The following is a 13,693-nucleotide window of genomic DNA, read 5'->3' as shown; positions in this document are numbered from 1 at the left end:
TTTTTTGAGACAGAATCTTGCTCTGTCACCCAGGCTGGAGTGCAGCAGGGCAATCTTGGCTCAGTGCGACCTCTGCCTCCCGAGTTCAAGCGATTCTCCTCTTCAGCCTCCTGAGTAGTTGGGACTACAGGCACATGCCACCAGGCCTGGCTAATTTTTGTATTTTTAGTAGAGATGGGGTTTCACCATATTGGTCAGACTTGTCTTGAATTCCTGACCTTGTGATCTGCCTGTCTCAGCCTCCCAAAGTGTTGGGATTACAAGTGTGAACCACCATCTTTTCTTAATTGGGCTGAGGGGTGTATCGGGGAGAGGGTCAGAGTGTGTGTGTGTGTGTATGCACACACACACACACAGGCATGCATTGATCATGGGTTTTTGAACACACTTCAGGTTCTTCCATAATGGCAAGTGGGCAGACAGTCCTGGGCGGTGAATGTGGGAGGTAGAAAAGTTCCTCTTCGAAGTTTCTTTTCTTGTTAAAGAATAAATCCTTCTTGCTTGTTGTTAATAACTTTGTTAAGCCCTATCCTATGTAGCTGTTAGACATGCTTACAGGCACATAGTACATTCTATGTCCTTGAACTTTAACCAAAATATCTGTGCTGAACATGCTCACAGGCATGTCCCCACTTGCAGCCTATGCCCCTTCCTTATTTGGACTTCCTTTCTGTTCTCCATTACTTTTACCTTTTTAGAAAAGTTTTAAGTTGTTAGCAAATCAGGTTTTAGTTTAGAATGTGAGGTCTGGCTCCAACCAATGGAGATCAGTCACAGCAGTAAGGACAACCCCAAATGTGTAAGGGATAAATATGTCTGCTTTTCCTTTGTTCATTGAACTCTTGTGGTAAGATGGCTACTGAGGGTACCCTTCCTGCAGGAAGTAAAAATTGCCTTGCTGAGAGATCCTTTGTCTCAGTGCTCATTTTTCTTTGCAGCACTGAGCATCTGTTTCCAACATGAAATGTCCACAGCTCATCTAAACTCCAGTCCCCCTTGAATGGGGTACCCAGAAGCCAGGAGAGCCAGCTAGGAGCATGTGATTTCCCAAATAGAAGGCCCATTAAGAAAGGTCATAGAGAATGACCGAAAGATTCCAAATCCAGTATTAGGTCCCCAGGCCACACACACAGGACGGTGGACCCTGTGTCTGAAATTCAGATAGCTGGGATTCAGAGACACCAGTGGCTCAGGTGTCAGGCGAGAAGCAGACTTCAGGATCTGCAGCCCGGGACTCCCAGAACAGGCTGCCCGAACTTGGACAAGTCATTTAATCCCTGAGAATCTCAGGTCCTCCTCTGGAGAAGGGGAACCAAAATTATACCCTGCTCCCAGAGTTACTGTGGGGATTCAGTGTATGGGGAAGCCCATTACAGCCGAGAGCCCTAATTATTAACAGGTGTGTGAGAGAGAGGAAGCTGGGATCACCTACCTGTGCATGGGGGAGGAACACCCCAGTATCAGCGACGTGGGTAAAATACGTGGAGCGCCCACCGAGCTGTGTGCATGCGCGGAACAAGACCGCACTCGGTGCCTCTGCCAGCGCTCCCCGCGGCCCCGCCCTCCCCACAGAGCCACGGACGTGACGCTTCACACCTTTATTGCACCCGTGGGCGTCAGGGGTCTCAGGGGCTTTCGTAACCCGTGGGCAGAGGGTTGACGCGGGAATTGTGGAACAGAGTGTGGTTGCCGTCCCCCCAGGGGAAGCGCTGCGGAGAGAGCGGAAGAGGGAGGGCGGGTGAGCGCCCTGAGTCCGGCTCCGCCCCTCCCGCGCCCCCCCCGCTCCTCCCCACCCCCCGCTCCCCTGCGCACACATCCCTCACCCCTCCCACCCCCACGTCCCCAGTGCGCCCGTCCCTCGCCCCCACCCACGCGCCTGTCCCGCGCCCCCCGCGCGCCCGTCCCGGGTACCTTGGTGCGGATGCGGAGGTGGGGATAGGCAATGAACTCAGGGCGCGGGCGGTGGCCTGAGTGGAGATAGGCGTTGAGGGTGCAGAGGGCCACGCTCGGCAGTGCCAGCACGAAGGTCAGCAGGCGCCAGGTGCGAGCTGCGGGCAGAGCGAAGTGAACGCAGCAGGCCTGGGGGGGCGGGCCCGGGAACAGGGGGGCAGGGTCGGGGAGCCCCGGCATCCGCCCGCTCCCCACTCACCGGTCCCTCCATGGCCTTCTTTGGCAGCGCTGGCGAAGCCCCGGCTCAGGGCCCTCAGCGGCAAAGCCATGGCGGTGTGGGGAGCCGGGAACCAGTACTGTCCTGGCTCTCCTTCCTGGGGCCTGGGGTTTCCTCCCCTCTCTGGCCAATCACCTGTTGAATCTGGATTACAGGCGGCTATTTTTAGGGGGTTCTATATTTAAAATGGGGCCTGACTGGCTTGAGGGCGTCTCCAGACAGCTGTTGTCCTGTGCCTTTTATTTTGGAGAGGGGGTATTTAAAGTGCAATGCCATTCTTTTTATGTAGTTGCAGGGAAAATATTTTGTTCCCTATTCTATGCCTGGTGGCTGGCACACGGTTAGCCTTTAATAAATATTTGTAGAATGAATAAAATTTTTTTGAGTCTGTTTTTCAGCTGTAAAATGTGTAATAATTCATACCTTAAAAGAATTTTTAAATCATAGAGACGGGGATCTCACTGTGTTGTCCAGGGTGGTCTGGAACTCTTGGGCTCACGTGATCCTCCCACCTCAGCCTCCCACAGTGCTGGGATTATAGGCATGAGCCCCTGCTCCCGGCCCTTAAATGATTTTTATGAAGTTTATGTAAGGTGGGAATGTGTCAACCTAGATTTTGGCAGGTAATACTAGTTCAGTATATGTATTCGTCACAGTTCTTTGTAAAGAACAGAACTCACTCTCACTAGTTTTAAAAGATAGATAATTGAGACTCTTAGGTAGCTCACTATGTCTGGTATGGCCAGAGAGGCCTACAGTCTGCACAGTCAGAAACAAGTCACTCTGTTGGCCAGCTGCAGTGACACCCCCACAGCTCACACTGCTGGATCCTCAATGCCGAAAACTTCATTAATGCTGCCCTGGAAAGCCAGAGTCTTCCACCCTCATCCCCATGAAACCTGTATCCTGGGTCACTCTTCTGAAAGAGTCATGTGATCGCACCCACTGGCAACCCCTAGGTGCCCAAGATGCAGGAGGGGCTGGGAAACTGAGCTCTGGTTTCTGTCTTAGGGAGGCAGGAATTGTAGGAAAAATCCCCAGGTCTAGGATGAATATTCAAGTCTCTGAGCAGCCACAAGCCTGACAGGTGTCTACTGCAAAGTGCATTATTTCGATCTGAAAAATATGACTGCTTGGAGAAAGTAAGCCTAGACGGGGCCGGTATGAACCCTCTATCAAAGCAGGCCACAAGAAAGCCACAAGACCAGGCAGGGAGGACATGTGCCTGTTCTGCCCTCAGCACCCGGCATGGACCTTGGCATGAAGTAGGTGTTCTAAAAATATGTATCTAATGAATGCTTGAATGTTGTTCCTTTGGTTAACCCTACAGCAATGCCTTTTCAGAGTTACAATCCAACAGGAAGCTTCCAGCTTTTATCAAGGGTTGATGTACCTAATATGAACTTAATATACAAAAGAAAAATGAATTATATAGACATCTAATCTAAATTTAATATATAAAAGAAAAACGAGGAAGGTACATTTTCGAGAATGGGCCATATACCTGTTTCTCCTCGGTAATAAGCTGAACACTAGGTTCGACCTAACTTTAAGCTGCTGCTGCTACTTTTTAAAAAACTAACCTCCTTGAGCAGTCAAATGTTATACACTGTTGCAAAATTATTCCCTCACAGTTGTTTTCCCCAGTTGGACTTTGGCATTGTTGCAGAGAAGATGGGGCCCTATTCCAGTTAAAGATAACTGGCATCTCCCTGCGCACATAGCCCCCTCCCTACGTATATAAGGTAATGGCTCCTGGAGAAAACAGAAATGAAGATGATACTTTTACTTTAAAAAGTAGTGAGATGTGGTGGCTCACACTTGTAATCCCAGCACTTTGAGGGGCCCAGGCAGGAGGACTGCTTGAGATCAGGAGTTTGAGGTCAGCCTGGGCAATGTAGTGAGACACCATCTCTTAAAAAAAAAAAAAAAAATTAGCTGGGTGTGGTGGTGCATACCTGTAGTTCCAGCTACTTGGGAGGCTGAGGTAGGAGGACTGCTTGAGCCCAGGAGAAGGAGGCTGCAATGAGCTGTGATTGTACCACTGTACTCCAGCTTGGGTGACAGAGCAAGACTCTGTCTCCAAAAAAAAAAAAAAAAAAAAAAAAAAAAAAAAAAAGAAAAAAAAAAAAGAGGAAAAGGTTCTAGGCTTCTTTTCTTCCCTAAAAAGGTCCCTCAGAGTTTTGCTGGTTGTTGCCAAACAATTCCCTGGAAATTTCCATTCCTTTGTTCTCAGCTTGGGACCTCTCACAGAGTTTTCTTGCTGGGACCTGGAAAATGGCCTGAGGGCTGTTGTAGCAAGAGCGGCGGGGAACAAACTTCTCGAACACCGAACTGTGGAAAGAGGTGGCTTTTTATTTGGCCAGGAGCTGTGGGAGGTCTACAGCCTCATTCACTGAGCTCCCCAAACTTCAGCTTCTCACCCCTTTTATAGGCTTATGATGCTAAAGGGGAAACTGAGGCAGAACTATGTCATTGTCATTTGCTGGACGTCTGACTTTACAATCTTTTGGCTTCATTGATTTGCTAATTCAGCAAGGGAGGGGGGTTTACAGAGACAAAAGCAACAAGCTGTTGGCAGAGGTGTTTCCAGGAGGGCTCCTGGTCTGTGGAGTTGTGGGGGCATGAACCAGTGCCTAGCTTCAGCTTGCAGAGATAGCATTCATTTGCAGCTTTTTCAAGGTTAACAGATAGCAGAGATGCTCGGAACTAAAGAGGGAGTCATTTTCCCAGCTCTTTGGTATTTTTTTCTTCTTCTTCACTCTCCTTCCCATCTGGAAGTGGGGGGGAAGGAGGTGGTCTCTCCTCTCACTGTCACCATCACAAGGTGCACCTGCCCAAGTACCCAGAGACCGCCAGTCAGGTGGTCTGTGCTTTTCTGGGCTCGTCACCGTCCTACCTCTCTACTCTCTAGAGGGCATGCAGAGCTCTCTTCCAGGCTGTGTACTCACCAGTTTCTGTAAGTTCTCACTCACGCAGTTCATTAACCCGGCTGCTGCCAACGCTTTCAGTTTCTAGAGGTTTAATTTTTTTCTCTGCTTTAGGCAGAGGGAAGAACACTCACCAGGGGCTAAATAAACCCCAGACGGCAGCATCTCAGCCTATTTTCAGATGTATCTCAGCTGACTGTGTAGGGGGTGGAAGCATGACTCAGGATCAGTTTCTCCATATTTTCTAAAGCAAAGATCGATTACAACATGTGAGCCACTAAGTTTAAATGTTTATGGGGGCCCTAGGGACAGCGTGTTTGAAATTGGAATTTTCCTGGGAAAAGGGCTGTATGGTGATACAGGACATGGGTTAGCTAGAACAAACAGGTAGAGTTGCAGCTCAGATGGCATGGGGTGGGGCCCAGGGGCATAGACTCTTAACTAGCTTGGAGCTTGCGCTCCTCTGCCCCTGGGAGGGGCCAGTGGCTTGTAATAGTGGATGTCTACTGTTTTGTGTCATATGCCCATTTTTTTTTCTGATATTGACATGCCCCCTACCCTCCTTTTTCTCAGTTCACAGTTCAGGTGGGGTTGAATTCCTCCTCTAGCTCCAAGAAGGGCCACATGACCCAGGCCTAGCCAATCAGAGTATTCTATTCTCCAGGCTCTAGTGATTTTTTTTTTTTTTTTTTTTTTTTGAGACAGAGTCTCACTCTGTCCCCCAGGCTGGAGTGTAAGTGGCATGATCTTGGCTCACTACAACTTCTGCCTCAGCCTCCCAAGCAGCTGGGATTACAGGTGCACACCACCATGCCTGGCTACTTTTTTGTTTTTAGTAGAGATGGGGTTTACTATATTGGCCAGGCTGGTCTCAAACTTCTGATCTCAAGGGATCTGCCTGCCTCAGCCTCCCAAAGTGCTGGGATTACAGGCATAAGGCACTGCACCCAGCCGTAGTGATTTTTTGTGTGTTTTGTTTTGAGACAAGGTCTGGCTCTGTCTCCGAGGCTGGAGTGCAGTGGTGTGTTCATAGCTCACTGCAGCCTCAACCTCCTGGGCTCAAGCAATCCTCCTATGTCAGCCTCCCATGTAGCTGGGATTATAGGCACACACCACTGTGCTCCACTAATTTTTTATTTTTTGTAGAGGTGGGGGGTCTCACTGCTTTGCCCAGGCTGGAATGATTGTTGTAGGGAGAGGCACAAGTTCATGAGTCCCAATTTTCAGGCCTTTTTCTTGGCCTATTAGACACAATTGTACTTCATCTGGGCTTGGAACTGCTGGAGCCTCAGGCTGGGGCCTTCAATTGAAGCCAATATTGAAGCCATTTTCAGAGCAGACCTGAAAGATGAGAGATCTAGCCTTGTTAATATTATGTGAACCTGAGTCAATATATACCAGAATTGAGAAACAGCTGAACCCTAAGACTTTTCAGTTATGTGAAATAACAAATCCCCTATTTGTAAAAGCCAGCTTGAAATTGGGTTTTAAGTCCTAATTTACTATTGAACATTTTATGTGAAGCTGCAGCACATCTCTCAGCTTTTACCAGCACATTTCAGATTTCTGTTCTCCTATACCATGATCCATGTTTTATTGAAGTTTTGGGGCTTCTTTTGTAGAAACGATAGAAATGTCTTTAATAAACATTCTGGAGTATGTATGGCTTTAATGAATTAAACCTAATGGGCACTTGATATGAAGGAATTTAATATTTGTTGAAGTGAGACAAATAAATTACACACTGAGATACTGCCCAAGTTGCTAAACGTTTAAAGGCTGAGGCTTGTAATTTTATTTTCTTCCATTTCCTAATAGTGTAGTGTGACACATCACAATAAATCTCTACACTGTGACTTGATTTCTCCCGAATCTGTGTCTAATGCTGGGAGCCCTGAGGTTCTGGCTGAACCCATGACACCTGCACACATGTGCTTGGTTTGCCTCATGACTGAGTCACTCGAGCCAAGACTGCAAACAGGACAGAGTTTGAAGCTGCTGCTCCCGTGGGAGGCCTTTATCTCATATCCTACGAGAAAGGACCACTAGGCCAGCTGGTCTATAAACAGCCCCTAAAATGGTAACCTATTAATCTCAAATAATTGTTTTGAGATTGTTTTGAGACAGAGTCTCACTGTGTTGCCCAGGCTAGAGTGCAGTGGTGTGATCTCAGCTCACTGAAGCCCCAGTAGTTGGAATTCTAGATGCCTGCCACCATGCCCGGCTAATTTCTGCATTATTAGTAGAGACGGGGTTTCACCATGTTGGCCAGGCTGGTCTTGAACTGCTGACCTCAGGTGGTCCACCCACCTGAGCCTCCCAAGGTGCTGGGATTGCAGGTGTGAGCCACTGTGCCTAGCCATAATCTCAGATATTTTCCAAACCAGTATCTTGCCACCAGTAAATGCTGATTATTGAAAATATACTCAAAAGCCTTTCTGTCCTGACTGATGCTGCTGAAAATTTGATGTGACCATCTTAGCAATTTGTGGTAATCTCATTTCTACAAATGTATGGAGGTGATGCACCAGACCCAAGTCAACAACACTGTTTTTAGTTGCTTTTCTCTGTTACTGCTATAGAAATAACCACTGAATCATTGAATGACAGGCACAGTAACCAGGAAGACATAGATTGGGTGGGGTCACCTTAACAGTCACCTTGGCTAACTTTCTACGTATGTCCACGTTGTATCTTGGGAGGACAACAAGGATGAAAGAAATCCAAGTTTTAGCATAAAACACTTGAGTGCTGGAAGTGGTTCCTTCACTTAAGCAATATTTACTGAGTGCCCACTGTAAGCCAGGACCTGCACCAGGGTCTCTGCTCTTGTGGACCTCACAGATTGCTGGAGAGACAGACAGGTTACCAGACAGACATGCCCTATGTTCTCAATGCCACTGGAGTAGTTACCACATCAGGTGTGACACGAGAGGTGAGGCAGGCTCTCTGGAAGTGGGGCTCACATAAATGAGTAAGGCAAATTTGGGAGACAGAAAAGAGGAAAGGTCATTTTGGGCAGTGGAAGGAAATAAATCAAGTGCAAAGGCACAGAGGTACAGGAGGCCCTAGCCAGCAAAGGCACAGAGGTCGGGTAAAGTCCAATGGAGAAGCATGCGTGGCACGCTGAAGCATTTGAACCCTGTTCTGTAGGCCCTGCTGGGATTGGGGAGGGGGTGGGGGAGTGGCAGGCAGGAGATGCTTTCAGGCAGGAGACTGCCCTCAGATTCAGTGTTGGAGTATGGAGCCTGGGGGAGGAATCTGTAATAACTGGTAGGTTCTATGGATGATCAACCAGAATGCAGAGGTGGGAAGTAGGGGAGACTGGCTAAGAGTCTTCTGCAATAGTCCAGGCTTATGATGACAAGGACTTGCACCTGTGGGACAGCACAAGCAACAGAGGGCACAGGGTGCCATCAAAAACTTTTGAGGTAGAACAAGTAGACAGCGGTGCCCAATACTACTTGGGTTGAGAGAAAGAGGCATCAAGGACTGGGGTAACAAGCTTGGAAACTGAACAGGTAATGCTACCACGGACTTGCATGCAGTTTAAATTCTCATAGGATAACTTTTTTTTCTCACTCTAATGGCACATCGTTAAGACAATCAACAAACACTTTTAAAAACACTTCTTTAAAAAGCACTAGAGAGGCTTGGTGCAGTGGCTCATGCCTGTAATCCCATCACTTTGGGAGGCTGAGACAGGCGGCTCACCTGAGGTCAGGAGTTCAAGACCAGCCTGGCCAACATGGTCAAACCTCGTCTCTACTAATACAAAAATTAGCCGGGTGGGGTGGCGCACACCTGTAATCCCAGCTACTCCAGAGGCTGAGGCAGGAGAATCGTTTGAACCTGGGAGGCAGGGGTTGCACTGAGCAGAAATCATGCCACTGCACTGCAGCCTGGGCGACAGAGCAAGACTTCGTCTCCAAAAAAAAAGAGAAATAATATTAATCACTAATATTAAGACAACATAATATTATCCTTGTCCACACCAGGAATATACCTTGTATATTATTATTACTTCGATAGCTTTGCCTACTACCTACCTAAATCCTTTTGTTATTTTAGTTTTTTTAAGAGACAGGGTCTCACTCTGTCGCCCATGTTGGAGTGCAATGGCCTGATTATAGCTTACTGCAGCCTTGAACTCTCGGGCTCAAGCAATGCTTTCTCCTCACCCTCCTGAGTAGCTGGGACTACAGGCCAGCGCCACCACACCAGCTCATTTTATTTTTCACAGACGGGGTCTTGCTTGCTGCCCAGGCTGATCTCTTTGGGCTCAAGCGATCCTCCCACCTCGGTCTCCTAAAGTGCTGGGATTACAGGAGTGAGTCACTGCCCCCAGCCTCACCTGCCTAAATGCCTTAATGTTTAGGGGAAAGGAGCAAGAATAATTCAGGGGAAAAAAACACAAAATAGCCCGCAGCACTTCTGAGGAAGATCTGCGGTACAGAAAAGCCGTCCTGAGCGGTCTGTGTGGAGGGGAGGGAGTGCATTTCGGACCCAGTCCCCCGGGAGCTACAGCTCTCCCACCCAATGCTGCAGCACGCTGGTTCTTGGGTGCCTGGCCAGGTTGGACCTACCGCTGGAGGCCTTCCTACACTGGAGACACTGGTAGGGCTCCTCTCCAGTGTCGGTTCGAGGGCGGCACGGCAGAGGAGCTTGGCTCTGTCGCCGAATCCTGGCCCAGTCTTGCTGAGCGGTGGGGCAGCTCTATGCTGCGAGGCCTCCCGGTCTGGCTCAGGGCAGCCTGGGGCCTGAACCGCCTCCCGCGAGTCCCGTCCCGCACTCGCACAGATTCTGGGCCCCATCGCCTTCGCCTGCTGAGCTACCGGCTGGGTGGCTGGCGGCACCTGGGTAACTTCCAGGCCTCCCGGAGGCACTGAGGGCTGGAAACCGCCAATCCCGGGGTGCACGTGCTGGGCAGCCGCGGCCGCCCTCGCAGGAGATTGGAGGATGGTGAGCCGCAAGGGCGGCGGAGGTGCTGGCCAGACCCTTCCCTCCTGATAACACCGACGTGCGCGCCGGGTTCACAGAGCGCCCCACCAAGCCTCGCCGGGAGCGGGGTCGAGGGGCTCGGCGGAGGCGCGCGTTCAGAGGCGAAGGCGCTGGGATCCGGCTGCGGCCCTTCTCTCTCTTTTCTTCTGACAACGGAGTCTCGCTCTGTTGCCCAGGTTGGAGTGCAGAGCGAGATCTCGGTTCACTACAACCTCCGCCTCCCGGATTCAAGCGATTCTCCTGCCTCAGCCTCCCAAGTAGCTGGAACCACAGGCGTCGTCCACCACACCCAGCTAATTTTTGTATTTTTAGTAGAGATGGGGTTTCGCTATGTTGGATAGGCTGGTCTCGAACTCCTGACCTCGTGATCCGCCCGCCTCGGCCTCCCAAAGTGCTGGGATTACAGGCGTGAGCCACTGCGCCCGGCCCCTTCGCTTGCTCTTATCCGGTGAGGTCCCGTGCCCGCGTGCCTCTAGCATGACACTTGGGCGTGAGGCCGAGCCGGTAGCGCCCCTGCCCAGCGAACGGCCCCGGAAAGACACCGCGACTCGGAAAGCCGCCGGGCGCGCAGTTCCGGAAAGAGGACGCGGCGAGGGCCCGGCCGCCGCGGGGCCTGCCGGGAAATGTGGTCCCCACAAGGGACCCTGGGAGCTGGAGGCGCCCCGGCCCAGCGTCCTGAACCCACGCCCCTGGACTAAGATGCCGGGGGTCCCGGGCGCCCTCCCTAGCTTCAGTCATGGGGCGCTCTGTATCCAGCCCGCCCGGCTTGTCTCTCGCTTCCCCCAAATACTGCCCCTACCTGTCCCCTGGCCCTCACCAAGACAAGGTGAAACGGCTGAGGCAGGGAAGACACCACAGTCGCCTAAGAACCGACTCCTCAAAGAAAAACAAAACAAAAAAACCGACTCCTCCACTTCCAGATCGGGCTGAGGGAGTCTACGCCATACACATGCGCACGCTCCGGCCCCGCCTGTCCCGCCCTCTGCGCCGGACGTGCGCCTCGCAGGTGAACCGAGGGAAGGGAATGACGGCGCGACGGCGACCCCTAGGGGCGGGAGGAGGCTCGAGGAGCCGGAGCGGGGAAGCGCCATGGTGCGGGTTGAAGCGGGACATTGGGTCACGGCACTGGGATTAGGGTAGGGCGAATGAGCCACTGGTCCTCTAGCACGGAATTTAAGTAGTAAATTTAGTAATCAGCATAAACAGGCTAGGCGCGGTGGCTCACGCCTGTAAGCCCAGCACTTTGGGAGGGCGCGGCTATGGATCACTTGAGGTCAGGAGTTCGAGACCAGTCTGGCCAAGATGGTAAAACCCCGTCTCTGCAAAAAATACAAAACTTAGCCGGGCGTGATGGCGTGTGCCTGCAGTCCCAGCTACTAGGGAGGCTGAGGGTGGAGGATAGCTTGAACCCAGGAGGTGGAGGTTGCAGTGAGCTGAGACTGCACCACTGCACTCCTGCCTGGTCAAAAGAGTGAGACCTTGTCTCAAAAAAAAAAAAAGACAATAAAGATAAAGAACATTTTAATGAAATGGAATATTTTAATGAAATAGTTTAAAAATCAAAACGAATGCAGAAATATCCATGATGAACAATATCCACACTTTAAATAAAGACGGGATGCTACCTCTGCTTTTGTCACGCTACCTCACTTACCTCACTCTAATTCCGGCTCTGGTTCCACTAAAACGTTATTTATATAAAAGCAGGTGGCTGGCATGGGTTGTAGTTTCTGATTTTTAAACGTTGTATTTGAATGTTATTTATCTTGATTGTTGAATATTTTGATGCTCTCTGAAATTCTGCACAAGGGACTAGTGCCTCACTCATCTTACCCAGTCCTGCCTCTGCTGAATCCCCTTGGCAAAAACTACAAAAGGCAAAATAAAGAAACACATTGGTAACCACATCTCTGCTCTGGCACCAGGAAGGGGACCACAAAATGGAGAGGACCCTGATTATGGTCTGAGTTCTGCCACCAGCTGCCGAGAGACTTTGGGCTATGCACACACAGCCCAGCCTCAGTTGGCCCAGGGGTGTCCTAGAATGAGGTCTGTGACTGAGTCAGGTTAAAGGAGAGTTTAAGGAGCAGGGCTGGGCTTCTAAATGGGTGCTAAGTGGCTGAGTGCAGCGGCTCACACTTGTAATCCCAGAACTTTGGGAGGCCAAGGTGGGAGGACTGCTTGAAGCGAGGAGTTCGAGACCCGCTTGGTCAACATGGCAAGGCCTTGTCTCTGCAAATAATAAAAAGACGCCTGATCCTTGTGGATCAGGCTAAGAGGCCATCGGGAGGTATTTCTGAACAAGAGGACACTAGAACTTAGTGGGTTCATCAGGTTCAGGCTTTCCTTGGTCTTCAGCTAATCACTTGGGTCCACCAATGAATCATCAACCGAAGATAACTAGACAAGAAGAGTGTCTGGGAATTATGATGTAATGTGTGGACAAGGTGAAGAAGGGGCTGATGGTGGAGTAAGGAATTGTCCCAAAACCCCAGATGTTAGATCTAGATGATGTGGCAGTTTCTGTAACTATGTAAAGTAGTTGGGCTGGAATTTCAGGGTCACATGGTTGAGAGGAGAAGAGGCTGGATAATGGTCCTCTTCCCCATTTGGCAGAACCTCATCTGGACACCACTCCTCATACACCTCTCATAAGGACTTGAGGGCACTTGTTCTTCATGCTTAGTGAAGTTTCACTATTCTGAAATTTTCAGTTTCACCAAGCTTCTGACCCGGGCCTCTGAGCAATGGTTCAGAGGAGGCTGAGGCAGGAAGATGACCTGGGCTCAGGAGTTCCAGACCAGCCTGGGCAACATAGTGAGACCCCATCTCTAAAAAAAAAAAAATTTTTTTTTAATTAGTTGGGCATGGTGGTGCATGCCTGCAGTCCCAGCTACTTGGGAGGCGCAGGTGGGAGGATCACTTGAGCCCAGGAGGTGGAGGCTGCAGTGAGCCATGGTTGTGGTACTGTACTCCAGCCTGGGTGACAGAGCATACCCTATGTCAAAACTAAACACAACAACCTAGAAAATACCTCCAATTGGTTTGAACAATAAGATGATTTGTTGGCTCACATAACTGGAGGCAGGGTGGTTTCAGAGTTAATTAATTCAGTGGCTCCACAATATTATCAAGACCCAGGTTCTGGCTGGCATGGTGGCTCATGCCTGTAATCTTAGCACTTTGGGAGGCCAAGATGGGTGGATCACCTGATGTCTGGAGTTCGAGACCGGCCTGGCCAGCATTTTGAAACCCTCGTCTCTACTAAAAATACAAAAATTAGCTGGGCATGGTGGCATGCTCCTATAATCCCAGCTACTAAGGAGGCTGAGGCAGAAGAATCACTTGAACCTGAGAGGCAGAGGTTGCAGCAAACCGAGATGGTGCCACTTCTCTCCAGCCTGGGCAAAAGAGCAAAATTCCGTCTCAAAAAAAAAAAAAAAAAAAAAAAATTAAAAAAAAAAAAAAAAAAAAAAAAAAATATATATATATATATATATATATATATCCACCTTTATGCTCTGCTTTCATCAGTGTATTGAAATATCTTCTCAGTCTTGTCCCCTTGTGGTCACAGACAGCTACAACAATTCCA

General features: G+C 49.8%; 1 protein-coding gene across 1 annotated transcript; it reads right to left on the bottom strand.

The window, feature by feature from the left end:
• Positions 1–1,583: 1,583 nt before the first annotated feature.
• On the bottom strand, positions 1,584–10,562 carry LOC108293926 (cytochrome c oxidase subunit 6A2, mitochondrial). The gene is made up of 4 exons (XM_017515584.2): positions 10,544–10,562; positions 2,149–2,302; positions 1,912–2,050; positions 1,584–1,709 (listed from the first exon to the last, which is right to left on the bottom strand). Exons 2-4 carry the CDS (start codon positions 2,217–2,219, stop codon positions 1,626–1,628), a joined length of 294 nt encoding a protein of 97 aa, XP_017371073.1. The 5' UTR covers positions 2,220–2,302; positions 10,544–10,562; the 3' UTR covers positions 1,584–1,625.
• Positions 10,563–13,693: the final 3,131 nt, after the last annotated feature.

Source organism: Cebus imitator, unplaced genomic scaffold (assembly GCF_001604975.1).
Source record: "Cebus imitator isolate Cc_AM_T3 unplaced genomic scaffold, Cebus_imitator-1.0 Scaffold552, whole genome shotgun sequence".
NCBI classification, from domain to species: domain Eukaryota; kingdom Metazoa; phylum Chordata; class Mammalia; order Primates; family Cebidae; genus Cebus; species Cebus imitator.
This window is presented reverse-complemented; position numbering and strand designations above follow the sequence as displayed.